Source organism: Coenobita brevimanus, chromosome 80 (assembly GCF_032717465.1).
Source record: "Coenobita brevimanus isolate Jiangsu-jjx chromosome 80, ASM3271746v2, whole genome shotgun sequence".
NCBI classification, from domain to species: domain Eukaryota; kingdom Metazoa; phylum Arthropoda; class Malacostraca; order Decapoda; family Coenobitidae; genus Coenobita; species Coenobita brevimanus.
This window is the reverse complement of record NC_137033.1, coordinates 41,165,357-41,185,142: the sequence shown is the minus strand read 5'-3', so window position 1 is coordinate 41,185,142 and position 19,786 is coordinate 41,165,357. Positions and strand designations below refer to the sequence as shown.

Here is a 19,786-nt window from a genome sequence, read left to right as displayed (position 1 = left end):
CGCTTGTAACTCAGTTTAGCATAATTGTAGCACGATTTTCTTTGGCCAGTATTGGAATCAATGTCTTAAAAGTAGACCCCTGTTTAGTGCAAAATGTTTTAGGTTAGGTATAGCCGAAATATCAAGGCAGGTGAAGTATAAACAAGAATACTAATAAAAGCTGAAACACGAGTAATACTGGAGGCAAAATGTTCCATAACACTGTATTAGATGATAATATTTCATTTTTATACAGAGAAGGAATCAGAGGCTAGAAGCCCGCAGTGTGACATGATGTTTTTTTCTTGTGTAGAGAATGAACTAGAGGTTAGTAACCTGCAAAGGTGCCCTCCCTCTCCCCTAAAAAAAAAAAAAAAAAAAAAAAAAATCGATCCATTCATTCCGAGACTCCTGGACACATTGCTGTTACAAAAATGAGGAACATAGGCACAGGAAAATACAGAGTAAGGAAGACATTTCCAGAGCTGACCTGTTGCATACATACTTGATTGTATCGATTAATTATGTATTACAGAGATGAACAGATAAATAGTAAGTACCTTGTCATAATGGTGTTACTGTAACCGCTTTAATGGAGCAAGGATGCAAACAGACAGTTCAGAAAAGCAGTGACCAACGAAGTGCTGACAGTAACGAGATAATGATGTAACAGGGAGGAGAGAGAGAGGTTGAAGGGAGTCAGTATGAGCCGGGGAGTATGATACAGAAAAAAAAAAAAAAAGCATTTTATTCAGTTTTCTTGCCACATTTCCACGGTAGGTCATTCGAGTCTCAGAACAAAAAGAATGGACTGATATTTACTTCATTCACTCCTTTATGCCATGTTTCGAGAAAAACTCTGTTATGTAGTACGTCATTTTACCTACAGAAAATTTATTCTCTGTTCAGCAAAGAGATGCCATGTTAACTGCCCGGCGAAGAAGATGGAGGATCACACAGAGGAAGATTTTGGCATATATATATATATATATATATTGTTACGGAACAGAGAAAGATAACGTACACTTTAAGTGAGAATGCTAAAAATCACTACTGTCCCGTAAAGTTCCAGGTTCAAAACAAAAGAGTTAGGTAAAATTACAAGTTAAAGTTTAATGCTCAAACTAACAACAAAACATTCAGGACTCATAAGGATAATGTAATGGCAAAAACAGGTTAAATATATGGTTAACTGCAATAGCCTCTATTAACACGAAATTAGCAAGAATAAATTTATCTAAGTCAGCCCTGATAAAATGAGATACCAGATAATACTCAGTGAATGCCAGATAAATAATTACAGATACAAACTATTATCAAAAATGACTGACATAAAGAACCCCACACGAATTACAAAAACTTCACTAGGCCTACAAATTAAACTTATGCTATACAGTACAAGAAAAAATGCAACAACAGTTATACTCAAATTACACACAGCTGCTAGATGGTTGGAGATTTCTTGAGCACTCACAATAATAATATCTGTACAGGGGAGGACAGAGATGTGAACAAAATGAGGAGCAGATCTAAGTGGCAATGATGCAGAGACTGAGCTCATTATATAGGGGCTGGCAGAGCTTGATACAACTTGTAAGAGGGACGCGCAAATGAAGCCATGGGGACAGAGAGATGAAAATCCCGCAAAGTATAACAGAGAGAACGACTTACTCTACTATAACGGTAGAAGGGGGGGACTGAGGCAGAACACGCTCGTGATCAAACATGCAGCAACTGTGCGTTAAAATTACACAAAGGATGATGAAATCACAGGCTATGTAACACCTCCCCACAAAAAAAAAAGAAATTTACAAAGGAAATTTCTTATTACTCTAAAACAATCTGTCTAAAGTCTAGATAAGCAATCTGCAATAACATTTTCTTTCCCCTTGACATGTTGTATGTCTAATGAATACTCCTGAAGAAGTAGACTCCATCTTGTCAATCTCTGATTTTTATCTTTAAACTTACTAAGGAATTTCAGTGGGTTATGATCGGTATAAATGACTATGGGTCAAAACCAGAACACAAATAAAATGAAAACTGCTGTAAACCCAAAATCAAGGCCAAAAGCTCTTTCTCAATAGTTGAGTAGTTCTTTGAGGTGGAGTGAACTTCTACTGCTGTAATAAGATACAGGATGTTCAATACCCTGATCATCCTCTTGCAGCAAAACAGCCCCAGCTCCTGTATCACTTGCATCAACAGCCATCTTAAAAGGCTTAGCAAAATTTGGAGTAGCGAGCGCTGGCTGACTTAATAGAATAGCTTTAAGTTTGTTGAAAGAGGATGCACAGTTATCGGTCCAGACAAATTCAACTCCCTTTTTCAGTAGGTCTGTAAGTGGTGATACAAGAATAGAAAAGTTAAGAACAAATCTCCTGTATTAACCTACCATTCCCAAAAATCTTTGTAGCTCTTTCCTACTTTTAGGTCTGGGAAGATCACTTATAACCTGAACCTTAGCTGCTGGTGGTGCAACATGTCCATCACCAATTACATACCCAAGGTACTGAACTTTAGCTTGACCAAACTCACACTTTGATAAATTAGCTACAAGATTAGCCTGAACCAAACGCTCAAGAAATTTACTGACATGGCATAGGTGATCTTTCCAGTTGTCACTGAAGATTAATACATCATCAATATAATCAACACACCCTGCCAAACCCTCTGTTACAACATTCATGAGCTTCTGAAATGTGGCTGGTGCATTCTTCATACCATATGGCATTACCGAGCATGCAAAAGTCTTTCCTAGTGTTACAAAACATGAGATCTCCTTAGCACGTTCAGTCAGACATCATGCATCAACACAGTGGTTCTTCCTGGAGTGGCACGGAACACTTGCGGGTACTCCTGCAGTAATGCCGAAAACTCCTGCCTTTCCTTGGGTGGTAGATGAGAAAGCTTAGTCTGGAGATCATTCATGATATCAGGATTCTTCCCCAAACTATCACTCAGGCTCATACTGCATGGGAGAGCTTCACTTGCAGACTCGGGTGGAACAGCTACAGTGCAGACTGGATTATTTTCGTCCCGCCTGTGATATAACTTTAGCATGTTGATGTGACATAGTTGCTTGCTCTTTCTACGATCTGGTGTGGCGATGACATAGCTGACATCACTGAGTTTCTTCTCCACGAAATAAGGGCCACTAAACTTGGCTTGAAGAGGTTGCCCATGAACTGGTAGCAGAATCAAAACCTGATCTCCTGGCTGAAAGTGGCGTAACCTGGACTTCTTGTCATACCAAGTCTTCATCTTCTCCTGAGCAGCTCCTAAATTCTCTCTCGCCAGCTGTAAAGCAGTGGACAGCCGTTCTTTGAACTTCATCACATACTCCAGCAGGTTGACGTCATCTTCCTCCGACAGCCAGCATTCCTTGAGTAGCTTAAGGGGTCCTCTTACTTCATGGCCAAACAGTAGTTCAAAAGGTGAGAAGCCCAGTGATTCATTTGGAGATTCTCTTGCAGCAAACACAACGAACGGAAGACCTTTATCCCAGTCTTTCTGATGTTCCAAACGGTATTTCTTGAGCATCGATTTGAGTGTTTGATGATATCTCTCCAATGCTCCTTGGGTCTGGGGATGGTAAGCTGAAGACGTGATCTGGGTGATGCCCAACTCTTTCAGAGACTGCTTGAAAACATTTGACATGAAATTACTTCCTCGGTCTGACTGTACCTCCTTGGGCAGACCAAACTTTGTGAAGAACCCTAGCATTTCCTTAACCACGTTCTTTGCTGAGATGTTTCTAAGTGGAATGGCTTCAGGATAACGAGTAGCCATATCAATCATGGTCAACACATAAGAAAATCCTGAAGAAGTCTTAGGAAGAGGGCCCACAATATCCACCAACACACGGGTGAAAGGCGCCTCAAAAGGAGGAATGGGAACTAGAGGTGCAACCTTTTCGGTCTGTTTACACTTCCCCACAACTTGACAGGTGTGACAAGACTTACAATACCAGGAAACATCCCTGAAGATACCTGGCCAGTAGAAGTGTTTCAAAATGCGTGCCACAGTCTTCCTCACTCCAAGGTGTCCTGCCAAACTGGAATCATGAGCCACTTGAATGATATCCTGCCTACAAACACGAGGGATGACAACTTGATGTACAACCTCCCATTCACAGTCGGCTGATGCTGTTGGGGGTCTCCACTTCCTCATAAGTACTCCTGACTTTACATAATAACAAGTAGAAGCACCGGCTGACTCTTCTTCACTGTAAGCAGAGTTAGCTAGACCTTTCAACTCAGGGTCAGCAACCTGCAACTCAACCAACTCTTGACGAGACAAATTATCAACACTACGGGGTACTGCCTCATCTGGTGAGTGGTCCAAATTAGCAAGAAAAGTGTCAGCTAGGATAACATCATCATCATCATTATCCTCTAAATCACCAGTAACTTTAGACTTAGCCCTAGTGACAGCACATGCAGGGAACACATCAGGGACATCACAATCCTGGGCCGCAGCCACTAGCTCACTAGACAACTGAGGAGCTGGACACACTTGACTTCCACCAAATATCATTTCCAAGTAAGAAAGTTACACCTGACATTGGGAGTGTCTCAACCAACCCAACCATAACAGAACCATTAACAAAACCAGACTCTAAATTCACTCTGCACGGAGGAACGGAGAAGTAATTATTCCCTACACCTTGTAAGATTACAGTTTCATCAGAGGAATTAAAATTAGAGCCTAGAACACTGGTCAGCATAAGGGATTGGCAAGCACCTGTATCACGATATATTTTAACTGATTTCCTGTCATTACTGTCCAGAGGACTGACAAAACCATCAGACAGGAAATTAGCACATGAACTCTTGAGAGTGTCACCCACGTTACTGCTCAAAAGAGGAGCTCCATCATGAGAATTTAAGTTACCCCTCAAAGCAGGTTCAGTTAACTCAGTTAAAGAATTCTGGGAACTCTCAAGAGTGGACACTAGACCAATTGACTGAATATTTAAAGACTCCTTTTTGTTCACATCACGCTGTCTCCTGAAACATCTCTCCGTAGTATGACCAAGCTTACTACAATAAGTACATTTACTTTTCTGAAATCTAGAGGTGAAGCTGGTATTTACTTCCTGAGAAACATCATCCTCATTCTCTTTCCTGTTACCTGTACTCTGAGTAGAGGCAACGTACTTACTCTCAGCTTTCCCTTTTTCTCTAGAATATCTCTTGTGAGTGAGAACATACTCATCAGCTAAAACTGCAGCATCAGACAAATTATCTATTCTTTTCTCATCAAGATATAGGCTTACATCTTTACTAATACACCTTTTGAAATCCTCCAGCAAAATCATCTGTTTAAATTTACCAAAATCAGAATCCACATTCTTAGAATTTAACCACTGTTCTAACAGATCTTCTTTGTTTTTTGCATACTCAACATGGGATTGCTTATCTTGCTTATAAGTTGTCCTAAATTTACTCTATAAGCTTCAGGAACAAGCTCATAGGCCTTAAGAATCAAGCTCTTAACTACATCATAATTATCAGACTGATCCTGAGGCAAAGATGCATAAGTTACTTGAGCTTTACCGGTGAGAACAGTTTGAAGGGGTACTGGCCAATACTCCTTAGGCCAATTAAAACCTGTAGCTACCCTCTCAAACAACTGAAAATACTTTGTTAAATCAGATTCATTAAAAGGAGGGACAAGTTTAACATTTTTAGCCACATCAAAACCATCAGAGCTAGATGATCCAGTTCCACCTTGTTTCATGCGATACTCATGGTGTGCCTGAATCCTAGCAATTTCAACTTGTGCCTCAGCCTCCTTAGCTTTTGCCTGAAATTCAGCCTCCTTAGCCTGTGCTTGAAATTCAGCTTCCTTCACACGAGACTCCGCCTCCTTAGCCTTAGCCTCCTGCAGGGCTAGCTGTAACTTAGCTAATTCAATCTGCGTTTGCTCATTTGGAGGAGTTACATTAAACAAGCTTTTATTAATCATGCCAACAATTTGCTCTTTAGAATGATGAGAGTGAACTGCAATTCCCAATTGTTGAGCAACAAGCTTAAGTTCATTCTTTGTTCTGTTTTCTATATCACACACTGTTTGCACATTTGACAAAAAATCTTTGGCTTCATCAAGTGTAGAAATAGTAGCCATCATGAATATATCACAGTCACAAAATATCAAACAATATCCTTATGATAATATCCTGAATATCCTGATATGAGGTCGCCAAATTTATGTTACGGGACAGAGAAAGATAACGTACTTTAAGTGAGAATGCTAAAAATCACTACTGTCCCGTAAAGTTCCAGGTTCAAAACAAAAGAGTTAGGCAAAATTACAAGTTAAAGTTTAATGCTCAAACTAACAACAAAACATTCAGGACTCATAAGGATAATGTAATGGCAAAAACAGGTTAAATATATGGTTAACTGCAATAGCCTCTATTAACACGAAATTAGCAAGAATAAATTTATCTAAGTCAGCCCTGATAAAATGAGATACCAGATAATACTCAGTGAATGCCAGATAAATAATTACAGATACAAACTATTATAAAAAATGACTGACATAAAGAACCCCACACTAATTACAAAAACTTCACTAGGCCTACAAATTAAACTTATGCTATACAGTACAAGAAAAAATGCAACAACAGTTATACTCAAATTACACACAGCTGCTAGATGGTTGGAGATTTCTTGAGCACTCACAATAATAATATCTGTACAGGGGAGGACAGAGATGTGAACAAAATGAGGAGCAGATCTAAGTGGCAATGATGCAGAGACTGAGCTCATTATATAGGGGCTGGCAGAGCTTGATACAACTTGTAAGAGGGACGCGCAAATGAAGCCATGGGGACAGAGAGCTGAAAATCCCGCAAAGTATAACATAGAGAACGACTTACTCTACTATAACGGTAGAAGGGGGGGACTGAGGCAGAACACGCTCGTGATCAAACATGCAGCAACTGTGCGTTAAAATTACACAAAGGATGATGAAATCACAGGCTATGTAACAATATATATAGTAATACCTCATTTATCCGGACACAATAGACATGCCTAATTTAGCAGTGTTTTCTGGTTATTCAGGCATACTTAGACATCAAAACACAGGCAGGCATACCAAAAGTAATGGTAAACACCAGGAAAACCCTAGACATGAGAGGCACCCAAATTCTTGCACCAGCTGCCACAAACCCACAACATCCACTACACTACATGGCAACACACCCACTCACATACACACCAAGGAACATCAAAACAACACCCAGCACACGATATCATACACAAATACTGTCATCTCTTCCCCCTTGCCCGTCTCAGATCAGCTTCCAGAAGCATATCCATACTGAAATCACTCGCCACTCCATTCAGTCACTTAAAGACAATGCACAGCTGCATGCACGGCCTCCTGATATCCACCCTTCCGAATCCTATCTCCCTCGTGAGGACAGGGTCCACCTGGCCAGGCTTAGATGTGGGCATCATCCAGCCCTCTTAAGTTACCGGAAGAGGCTGGATGACTCCGTCGCTGATGCATGTCCACAGTGGAACACAGCACCCCATACTATTAAGCACATTATGGAAGACTGCATTGCACACAATCTCCTACACCAACAACACAACATACACTCCTTGAGAGCTCTGTGGGAAAGCCCGGTCTCAGCCATGGCCATCCTTAGGGACTCAGGGCTGTTCGGCCGGACTGCCTAGGGAACAGCAACTACTACTACTACTACTACCAAGAAAACCATGCAGGAAAACCAATGAAAACCAAGAAACACCCTACCTATACACTACTCTACGTACAGTACCCCTCCTTATTATGGTAGTGTTTTCAGGCCATTCTGGCATAATTTGACATCATAACATACATAGGATTATCCAAAATAATTTCAACATCAAGAAAATCATGGAAAAAAAAAAAAAGACACTGAAAATAAAAAATAAAACACTCTATCTAAACACTACTGTATGTACAGTACCCCTCCTTATTTTGGCACTGTTTTCCAGTCATTCTGGCATATTTTGACATCAAAACATACATAGGATTATTCAAAATAATTTTTAACACCAAGAAAGCAATGGAAAAAAAAAAAAATGAAAACCAAAAAATACCACACCTAAACACTACTGTACGAATAGTACCCCTCCTATTTTTGGCACTGTTTTCAGGTTGTTCTGCCATATTGTGACCTCAAAACACATATAGGAATATCCTGAATATAATTTAGCACAAAGGAAACTTTGAAATAAAGCCAAAGTTACCTGCCGAAAAACATTCGATTGGGATACTTACCACCCAGTGCACTGCCACCAGGCTTCGTAACCTGCCACCTTCAGCAGGTGGAGAGTTGTCCCGTGTGGTCTAGTGGCAAACATTAGTGCCTAACAAAGGTCTAGAAACTCCTCATCATCATCCTTAACCTGCTGGAGCTGGGTGATGACCGGTGATATGCAATGCAGTGATGGTGGCCTACCCACCTAAGGAGACTTCGAAGAGAGCCACAAACTTACGTCCAACGGAGACTCAACGGCTGTTGATGTGCTCGGTTGTGGGTCTGAAGGTAAAGGCAGGAAATAAGCTGGTGGTGGCGTCGTGGTGAGAATGCGCTGGCACTCTTGGGGGTGGCAGGCTTGAAGAATGAGTCGATCTTGGTCTGATGATAGGACCGATGATTCTGCCAGAGGATGACAGCATCCCAGACTCCCCACAGCTCCATCGCCAGGCAGAGCAGCACCAACTCCCTGTCACAGTGTGGGTGCTTGACCTACTCCAGTACCCCCTCCAGGTAACCACGGAGGACACTGAGACAAGGGGTAGAAGGAGTTGTAGAGGGCTGTGAGTCAGGGTCTTCATCTTCGTCATCATCAGTCCCGCTGTCCTTCTCCATGCCCGCAGAGGCAGCAGCGGTGGTCTCCTCATCAGACATGGTCTAGTAACCAGGATCACTGCCATCGTTCAGTCATACTTGCTCTCTTGCTCTTCTAAGGAGACTGTGGAAATCATCCACATAAAACCCCTTGAAGTTGTGCTCAGCACTGATTCTGCAGAAGACGAGACCAACTGCTTTCGAGGGTTTTGACGGAGACTTCCTTCCATGCATTCGCCCAGTTGAACATTGCAGGCTTAAGGTTGTAACTCCAAAGATTCTGCAAGGTCCATTCCCCACGTGTGTCCTCGACTACATCCTCTTCCTCCAGCACCGCCATCACCTCTTTCAAGAACCTCCGTTGGTACAGTCACTTTGCAGCCATGATAACACCCTGTTCCATTGGCTGAATCAGAGCAGTTGTATTAGGCGGCAGAAACATGCACCTAATCCACCTGGCAAAAGCAACCAAATCCTTCTTAGCTGGATGCGCAAGGGCATTGCCCAGGAGCAGGAGTGCCTTCACTAAGGCACTCCTGCTCCAAGGACCTCCATTTGGTAACAGATAACCTCCTTGACGAAATATCAGTGGAACCAATTCCTGAAGATCTCAGTGGTAAACCAGGCCTTCACAGAATGGTACCACACAACAGGCAGGCTATTCATCAATCCACAGAGACAACGTGGCTGCTTTACATGCCCAACAACAACAGGTTTTAGGCGGTGCATCCCATTAGCATTGGCGCAGCGCAAAACAGGGACACGTTGTTTTGACAACTTATGACCAGGCACAGACTTCTCCCTTTACTTAACCCTTAACAGACAGGCGACATTACATAACGTCCGTGCATGAGGAGGAGGGTGACGTTACGTAACGTTCAGCCATTTTTGGTCCTAATTTATTGGTGAAAATGGGTGATAAGGCATCTTGGTCACCTACTGTCCTGCCCTCTATTCTCCCAAGCCTTGAAACAAGTAAAATAGAATATACATAAATAAGTTGTAGTGTTATAACAATAACACTTATAACAATAAAACCTACATTCGTAGGTTTTATTGTTATAAATGTTCAAATATAATAGAAAACACATGCATAAAATTTTGAAGACAATGAATTGTGTAAAGAATGCATAAATGATAAATACAGTGTTCAGTAGTGAAGAAAAAGCAAATGAGTGAACAGTTTGCTAGCCTCGCCCCAGGTGCACCTGGTGATAAGCTGCCTAACCACACTCCTCCCTCACTCCTCCCCTCCTCCTCCCACAGGCAGCAGAGACGTATTACCACGCATGTAACACCTTTTGCCTTCGTTTCTCATCCATTTTCATCTTTTTATGCATGTTTAGGCTTATTCCTTGATACCCTATTTTTCCGAAAATATGCCTCCCCACACGGTCGTATAATTCACAAATTGCCCACCCATAAGGGGTTAACCAGGGTGTTGGTGGCAAGGAGCAGTAGAACAGACCAATTTCTTCAGTGTTATAGCCTTAACCATGGGCAAGGCCCTCATCCTTGATCAGGCATTGCACTTTCTGGTGAAATGGGACTACTTCCTCCGCTGCCACGACCAACGCCTTGCCCTGTGCATTATGGCCAGCAAGTCCATGGCGAAGCTTGAAGTGAAAGAGCCATCCCTCAGATGCCATGAAGTCCTGCACTTTGTGCAGGTGTTCAGCAAGCTTCTCAACAGCAGCCTTCACCTCGGTCCCAAACACTAGCACCCCAGCACCACGTTGGTGACGAAACATCAATGTCAACTGGTTGATAATGGCATGCCGGGCCTAGGCATTACCTTCCTGTCACCGGAATGTGTGCTTTTGGTAAAGTCCTTTCCATACTGCATAAGCTTCTCGTGTGACTTCTTGATATCGAACACTTTTGAACAAGCTAAATCATATTTGTGCAAATGCATCCTGTGGTCCAGTCCGCATCAACCTTGCCCAATATCTCACGTTTCTTCTCCAGACTCAGAACTTTCCTCTTCTGCTTCTCAGGTGGAGGTGGGGCCATCACCACACACACACACTAGAATATAGCAGAGCAGGGCCAAAACCAGAAGAAGGATGGGAACCATCACAAATGCAACTGCAGTCACAGCCATCGTTGCAAGCACTACCACTCACGAGGGGCAGAAAGGCGGGAAGTGAAGTGCGGGCTTCTGTTCACCGGCAAGCAATACAGCACCGCCATATAACCCCCAACGGTTGCTTTCGAGCAAAAAGGAAGCAACACACAGCAAACTAACATCTGCATATAAGGTTCACTTCCGTTTGCCCAGGGAAGGGTTAGTACTTAATGGCAACAACAGATGAATAGTAGATCACTGCCTCAGGTAGTGTATGACTAATATGGCCTGCCAGGCAACTCTGACCATTTGATAGGGAAGCGGACAGGCGCACATGGTGGGGGATGTCTGCGCTAATCCCTGAGGCCAGGGGACTCTCACCATTCGGTATAGAGGCGGACAGGCGGTCTTACTGTACATTTACTCATGGCTTGTGGTCTGTGCTGCATGTGCAGTGGCCACCGGTACCCCTCAGCCAGGAACAAAGCTCACTCTCTCCATTCAAAAATAACCATAGAATTTTCTCAAAGATATGCTCAATAAGTTTCCCAGGCAAAATTACATAGGTTATCTTTGCAAACCGTACCAGACCTAACCTATCCCATCAGGGCTGCATGTCTAAGGTGACTGACTGTGGTATTGAAACGAATACCCATATCGAATGGAAGTGTATTGTACAGTATTATACTGTACATATATACATACAGTGCTGTATTGTGTACAGTACAGTACTATCATATGTACTGGTACAGACTGTACTGACATTGTAATCATATCTTGGGATGGAATCTCTCTCTCTCTCTTTCTCTTTGTGTGCGCAGTGTGTGTGTCTCCCGGTGGCAGTGTGACTTTCGACTTTCGGTAGAAAGGCAGATGGGCGCTGTCACAGAACATGTACTCGTGGCTTGTGGTCTGTGTTACACACTCAGTGGCCACCGATACCCCTCAGCCAGGAACTACGCTCGCCTCCTTCATTCAAAATTAACCATCAAATTTTCTCGAAGATATGCTTAATGTGTTTCCTGGGCAAAACTACATAGGTTATCTTTACTTCACCTTACCAAACCTAACCTATCCCAGTAGGGCTGCTTGGCTAATTGACTAACTGTGTTATTGAAACAAATATCCATACCGAATAGAAGTGTAATGTACAGAACTATACATACACACATACAGTACTGTATTGTCTACAAAACTATCATATGCATTCGTACAGAAATTACTGCACAATACTAATATTGTAATCATATCATGGGAAGAAATCTCTCTCTCTCTCTCTCTCTCTCTTTATGACTGTGTGTGTGTGTGTGTGTGTGTGTGTGTGTGTGTGTGTGTGTGTGTGTGTGTGTGTGTCTCCCAGTGGCCGAGTAACTTTCGACCTTCAGTAGAGAGGCGGACGGGTGATGTTGTAGACATTATATAGGCACTAGTATATATCTCATAACTCAATGTACAGGATGTCGTGTCTGCTGGACATTATATAGGCACTAGTATATATCTGATAACACAATGTATAGGATGTAGTGTCTCCTAGAGATATACACAGCTTTTCACTAGGAATGCCAATCCACATATTGTATATTCATAGTCTTGTTGTCCCAGACCATCAAAAATTCTTAACATATAATGTATCTCAAACAATCTGTTTTTAGACCAGACAACCAAGAATTTCATGGTGTATTCAAACACGTGGAGTAACCAGCCCTAGTTGCTTAGTCCACATGAATGGAAATCCACCAGACACTACATTACACCACACATCCTCTCCATGCTGTATGAAATGTTGGAGTGATTCCCTTCAGATCAGAAGGGGTTGGAGAGAAGGCCAGATAACGAGGGCCAGCTAGAAGGCTTTGCTGTCATGGTACTTTACACTGTTAATCACAATTTGATATAACTGTACAATATACTCTGTAACCCAAGAGTGCTCTAACTCACCTCACTGACACACAAAGGGACAAAGGGAGAGAGAGAGAGAGAGAGAGAGAGAGAGAGAGAGAGAGAGAGAGAGAGACCTATTCACCCTAGCCGACGACACACTGTATAATAAGCAGTGACAAGTTTAGGCCACATTACATCTCACAACTTTATTCTGGCAGTGCTCTGACAATCTACAACCAACCTCCCTATTTCCCGACAAGTACCTACGACCCCGCTATCGAGACTGTCACCGAACATGTACTCATGGCTTGTGGTCTCTGTTCAATGGTGGTGATGATTTGGCTTGACTTAGCTCGATGGCCGCACGACTTTCGACATTTGGTGAAGAGGCAGATGGGCGCTATCACCAAACATGTACTCGTGGCTTGTGGTCTGTGTTACAGTCTCAGTGACAGTTAGGAAAGAGTTAGCCAGGCAACTGTGTGATACTGGACATTGGGTAGGGATGTGTACAGACGTTTTGACACCAGTTGTGGGTTACAGTCATATTGCTTGGGTGCTGGAGGTTCACTGGGAGTGATCGGATGAGCACATGACTCTGACTATTCAGCAATGGGGGGGGGTTGGCCATTTTAGCTCTGGCTGTGGGTTATGGATTGCTTCCTGCTCATGGCTTGAGCCCAGTGGCCACAATATCGAATGCTTGGACATGTCGGCTGGCCAACCGAAGTTCTCAGGCAATTTTATGTCTGGATAACAGTAAGTAAATTCGGATAATGGTTTAATAGAGCCAAGGTCCAGAGTCTGGATACTGAACATGTCCGGATAATGAGTGTCCGGATAATTGAAGGATCACTTACAGGTATATATATATATATATATATATATATATATATATATATATATATATATAATATATATATATATATAAATCATTTACCGAAATTACCATTGGAACATTAAATCAACTGTATTTAAAGTTCAGACAACTGAAGTCACTGGATTAACATTCCTCTAGCTGATTAAAACTGTCTTATGAGTAACATCCTGCCCACCTGTGGATTAACTGAGATTAGCAACAGAACCATTCACCAGACAAGGATTTGCCTTTTAGAATGAACAATCTGGCAATAGCTTGAACAATCGACACTACTAATTTTGCATACTACATAAGGTTATCTGTCCAGTTTATTACTAGATGTGTGGGCTAGTTTAGGAGTGGCCCTGCCCGTCTGTCTCCCATTAACAATTTTCGGGAAATAAATATCTCACTGCCACAGTGGCAACGTTAATGAAACCACATCACGCCACACATAATAATCATAGCACTCTTGCTCACCACACCACACAAAATAACCTTCCCATACCACACCGTGCCAAGAGCATTAACCACAGGACTCTGAAGCTTCCATACCTATCACTTTTGTGCTTGCTTATCTCCACTTTTAAAATAAAACAAGCATAAAATATCACTTCAATCATCTTACTGTAGATCGCCATACCATCAATTATAAGACCAAACCATCGTCATAAAATTCATTATTACCTAAGCACTATGGCGTCTGCTGAACTTCCCCAGCAACTCTAATTTTACACACACACACACACACACACACACACACACACACAAATGCATCACTACAAGTCAATCTTCCCTCCCCAACCTACACACACAATCACCGTCAGTTCAGTACCAACCTTGCCAAAACTGGTGAGTCCCCTTGGAGCGTTGGGGTCTTCCCGGTCTGACTCTTTGACCCGCGCACACTCCGCCCTGGAGGAACAATGGTACTGGAGTTAGTGTGTGCATCAGCTGTGTTTGTTGGTCTGGGCTGGGAAGTAATATCTTAACTCATTGGGATAAAAAGTATTGGCTGCTTTGACAAAGCATCAGCCGACGAGGAGCCTACAAGCGGTCACTGTGAGCCATGGGTGAAGCAGCTGCAGTGTCCACCCGGGAGACAAGCCACCTCATATTTCCCTAAGCAGTGCCGTGAAGAAGGACCCTGATCCGACCCTGGTGAGACGTTGTTTACCACAAGGAGGGCCTGATCCCTACACGGTGTGTGTGTTATATTGTACCTGTAGGATGACCCCATAGAAGGACTTGCATACCTGAGGTCGATGGGTTTGTTCAGCCTGACAGCGAGGTTAAACAACAACAACGGCAACAACAGCAGCTGTGAACTGAATCACCGCCAAAAGTATCTTGTTATGGTTACCTTGATGCTTAGACATTGTTAAGCGTAATCCGTTGTGACAAAATTTAGCCGACAAGATTTTCATCAGGAATTCATACATGAAACAGGGAAACCCTTCATTAAATTTTTTTCGTTTCTCATCTAATTCTGTGTTGCCCCATGAGGAGTGCAGGAGCCTGGGGCTAGGCAAGTTGGTCCTGGAATTTAAGATAAGAGTGACCAGCTTCACTCATCCCTGAGTGGCATTGCGTGAGCAACAAACCCCAGCCATCCCTTGGATATAAACCTGACCGGCTCAATCTGATTGGATCACCTTAATTACCTGCTAAACCAGTAGACATTATAGTTTGGTTATATGGGTACCCCCCAGCAGAGTAAATGTTTTTCCGGTGTACAGGAAACTGTTTGGCTTGTCACTCAGTGTAGAGCCACCCGTAGGCAGAAGGAAGAGGAAAGAATGAAGGAAAGAAAGGCAGAAAAAGAAGGAAAGAAGAGAGGAAAGGGCAGCCACCAGAGAGCAGCACTGAATCGATGAGTGGATGGTGGGCGCATTTCTGCCACTGTTTTAATTCTCCCCCCCCTGTGGCGGGGGGGACACAACCTGGCCGCACTATGGGATGGTACTACTACTCTGCGGCCAGGTTGTGTTAAGAATACTGCCACTGTATTCCCTGCGTGTCGTAAAAGGCGACTAAAAGGGGCGGGGTGAGGGGACTAGGGACCCCCTCCTCTGTTTTGTAGTTCCTAAAAAGAGACAGGCCAGAGAAAGGGATGGGGGATGGAGTTATCCCCGTACCCTGAAGATTGGGTCTATGAATGTGCGTGGATGTAGTACGATTGAGGCTAAAAGGGAGGAGATTGGGAGAATGTTTGTGAGAAGAAAGTTGGATGTGTTAGCTTTGAGTGAAACGAAGATGAAAGGGAAGGGGGAATCTATGTTTGGAAGTGTGAATGGAAGATTGGCAGGTGCTGATAGAGGAAGGGCAAGAGAAGGTGTGGCCTTGTTAGTGAGTCCGGAAGTTCAGCAATGTGTGATTGAATGGAAGGAGGTGTCATCGAGACTGATGTGAGTGAAAGCGAAATTTGAACGTGAGTTGTGGGTGTTTGTGAGTGCATATGGGCCTGGTAGTGAAAGGGATGAACAAGAGAGGGAGTCTTTCTGGAATGATGTTGATGAGTGTCTGCAGAGTTTTGAAGTGAATGTGAATGTGGTAATGATGGGAGATCTGAATGCTAGAGTGGGAAATGTAGCAGTTGAAGGCGCAGTTGGTATGCATGGTGTGCCTGGAAGAAATGAAAATGGGGAACGAATGATAGCGATGTGTGTTGAGCGAGAGATGGTGATTGGGAATACGCTGTTTGAGAAGAAAGATATTTATAAGTATACATGGGTGAGACAGGAGGGTGGAAGGGTTGTTGATAGAGCCTTGATGGACTATGTGGTTGTGTCTAGGAATGTAATAGGAAGATTGTTGGATGTGAGAGTTCTGAGAGGGGAGGGTGGAGGTATGTCTGACCACTACCTGGTGGAGGGAAAGTTAAGAGTAGGTAAGAGATGGATGAGAGCTAGGAGGGTTAGGTGTGGCAGGGAGGTTTTGAAAGTGAGTGAGTTGGATAAAAGAGAGAAAAAGATAGAGTATCAGGAGAAATTGAAAGATGAGTGGAACGCAGTGAAAGATCGGGAAAATGGCAGCGTGGAGGAGGAATGGCAGTTGTTTAAGAGTGCTGTGGTGGGGCATGCAGAAGAGGTGTGTGGTGTGAGACGTGTGGGTGGTGGTGTAAGAAAAGGAAGTGAATGGTGGTGCGAGGAAGTAAGTATGGCTGTGGCTGAGAAGAGACGTGCATATGAAGTGTGGCTGCAGAGGAAGGATGAGATGTCATATGAAAGGTATAAGGAGAAGAGGAATAGAGCGAGAAGGGCTGTGTGTGATGCTAAAGTGGCAGCAGATGAGAGGTGGGGTAGGTGGCTGACAGAGAATTTTCGGCAGAATAAGAAAATGTTTTGGAAGGAGGTGAAAAGGGTGCGAAAGGGAGAGTCTGGGAAGGAAGAACGAGTAAAAGCAGAGGATGGAAGGATGTTAATTGAGATGGATGCAGTAAGGAAGAGATGGGCAGAGTATTTTGAAAGATTGTTAAATGTAGATGAGGAAAGGGTGGCTGAGATTGTGGCGGATAGAAGGGTGCAAGGAATAAATGTGTTGGGAGAGTTGAATGATTCTTTGATCACGAAGGAGGAAGTGGAGAAGGCAGTAAAGGAGATGAAAACAGGGAAAGCTGGAGGTATGGATGGGTGTGCTGTGGAATGCCTGAAGGGTGGTGGAGTGACTATTGTTGACTGGTTAGTAAGATTGTTGAATGTGTGCTTTGAGAAAGGTATGGTGCCAATTGACTGGGCAAGTGCTTGTGTGGTCCCGTTGTATAAAGGCAAGGGTGATAAGTATGAATGTACTAGCTTTAGGGGTATAAGTCTGTTGAGTGTTGTAGGTAAGGTGTATGGTAGAGTGTTAATTATGAGAGTTAGAGAGGGTACAGAGGGAGTGATTAGTGATGAGCAGTGTGGCTTTAGGAGAGGGAGGGGATGTGTTGATCAGGTGTTTGCCGTGAGACAAGTGTGTGAAAAGTATTTAGCGAAAGGCAAGGATGTGTTTTGGGCATTTATGGATTTAGAGAAAGCGTATGATAGAATTGATAGGGAGGCTTTGTGGACTGTTTTAAGATTGTATGGACTTGATGGTAGGTTACTAAAAGGGGTGAAAAGTTTTTATGTAAATAGTAGAGCGTGTGTAAGAGTGGGAAATGCTGTGAGTGATTGGTTTCCCGTGAGAATGGGGCTGCGACAGGGATGTGTGATGTCGCCTTGGTTGTTTAATATTTACATGGATGGTGTTGTAAGGGAGGTGAATGCAAGAGTTTTAGGTGGTCTGAGTCTGGTAATTGTTGATGGAGGAGAGTGGAATCTGAAGCAGCTGCTGTTTGCAGATGATACTGCACTGGTGACTGATTCAGAGGAGAGATTGAGACAGTTGGTAGAGGAGTTTGGAAGGGTGTGTGAAAGGAGGAAACTGAAAGTAAATGAGAATAAGAGTAAAGTGATGAAGTGTACGAGGTTGATAGATGGTAGGGGGATGAATATAGTTTTGAATGGTGAGTTGCTTGAGGAGGTAGATTGTTTTAAATATCTAGGGTCACATGTTGCTGTGGATGGAAGAATAGATGCAGAAGTGAAGTTTAGAATAAATGAAGTAGGAAAGGTGCTGGGAGGAATGAAAAAAGTGTTTAAATGTCGTTCGCTTAGAATGGATGTAAAGAGAAGGCTGTATGAGGGTGTTGTGGTACCGACTGCATTATATGGGGCTGAAACATGTGTAGCAGAGAGGAAAAGTTTGAATGTAATGGAGATGAGATGTCTGAGGAGTATGTGTGGAGTGACGCGTATGGATCGGGTGCGAAATGATGAAGTGCGAAGGAGAACTGGAGTTGTTCGGGAGATGGCTGGTAGAGTTGAGCAGAGGGTGTTGCAATGGTTTGGGCATAGGGAGAGAATGGATAATGAGCGATTGGTGAAAAAGATAACTAGATCTGATGTGAGAGGTGTAAGGCTGAGAGGAAGACCACGAATAGGTTGGATGGACAGTGTGAAGAGAGCGCTGGATGCGAGAGGGATGTCTGTTGAGCAAGGAAGAGTGGTTGTGCGTGACAGAAATAAATGGAGAGAAATTGTGAATGAATAAGTGATGACGCAGCCCTGAGGGGATATTCTCCCGCATTTGGTCTGATCAGCTAGTCAGGTCAGGTGCGGGTAAGGGGATGGGTCTGTTATGATGTGGCAGGGGTAAACCAGTTCTGCTGTCGGGCCCTGCTGCGGATGTCACTGATTGCATTGCGCAGTTGACCTTTGTGCGGTGTGGTGCGGTGAGGATCTGTCCGTTCTCCCCTTGGGGCTAAGATGCGAATGAATGTGTTTGAATGGATGAGTAAATGGAGCGTGAGTCGTCCTGTCTCGGCTACCTCCCTTTCCTTGGGGGAAGCAGCCTAGGTATATAGATAGATACATAGATAGTTTTAATTCTCAGTTTCTCAAGGTAGTGATCCTAGGTTTTGTGGACTGATTGGACCTTGGGTTTGGCTAATGCCCGAATATCGGTAAATAGATCTGTTTTGACTGCATATATTTGGCTTTGTGTATACTTAAGGCTACACAAGTAAAAAAAAAACAATGATAATATCACTAACTATGGTGTGCTGCTGGTATATGTGTGAAGGTTGTTGATGCTTAGTCCCGGTCCTTCAGATCGATCAGATCCGTCGACAGCAGGTAAGCAACTGCTTCTATAGGGTTGTCCCATAGGTTTCCTACACCTTTGAGATCTGCATCTTTGTGTGGCATGTGATGTGCAGTGCTACATTATATGTGATATGTCTTGTGGGCTTCTTCTACAAGCCTGATATGTTTCATCTGTGATTCCAACCCAGCACATAAGGAGTGGGTGATGTCCTAAGCCTAGCTTGATGAACTTGACCACATCTATTACACCTTCAGTGGGTAGATCTGACGAGAGGAGCTTGTAATAGTATTATAATTGTGGTGTTACATTGACCTGGGCATGAAATGAGTACGTTGGTGTTTCTTCACTCCTAGTTGGAATATCTGGAGGTGGGATATTGTTCTATAGCAGTGGTTCTTAACCTTTTTGCAACAGTTGCCCCTTGGCAGACTATGATAGGCTGTTCCTAACTCATCTTACTTAACCCGCCCCGTCCCGACGACGTATGGGTACGTCACCACGATTTGCATTT

General features: G+C 43.3%; 1 protein-coding gene across 1 annotated transcript in view; it reads right to left on the bottom strand.

The window, feature by feature from the left end:
* The window catches only part of LOC145409344 (uncharacterized), a 155,542-nt gene that overhangs the window by 57,741 nt on the left and 78,015 nt on the right, over positions 1–19,786 (bottom strand). Inside the window, exon 12 of the mRNA XM_080279814.1 lies at positions 14,487–14,562. Within this exon, the coding sequence (XP_080135940.1) occupies positions 14,487–14,562 (76 nt within the window). The remainder of the gene's footprint in view (positions 1–14,486; positions 14,563–19,786) is intronic.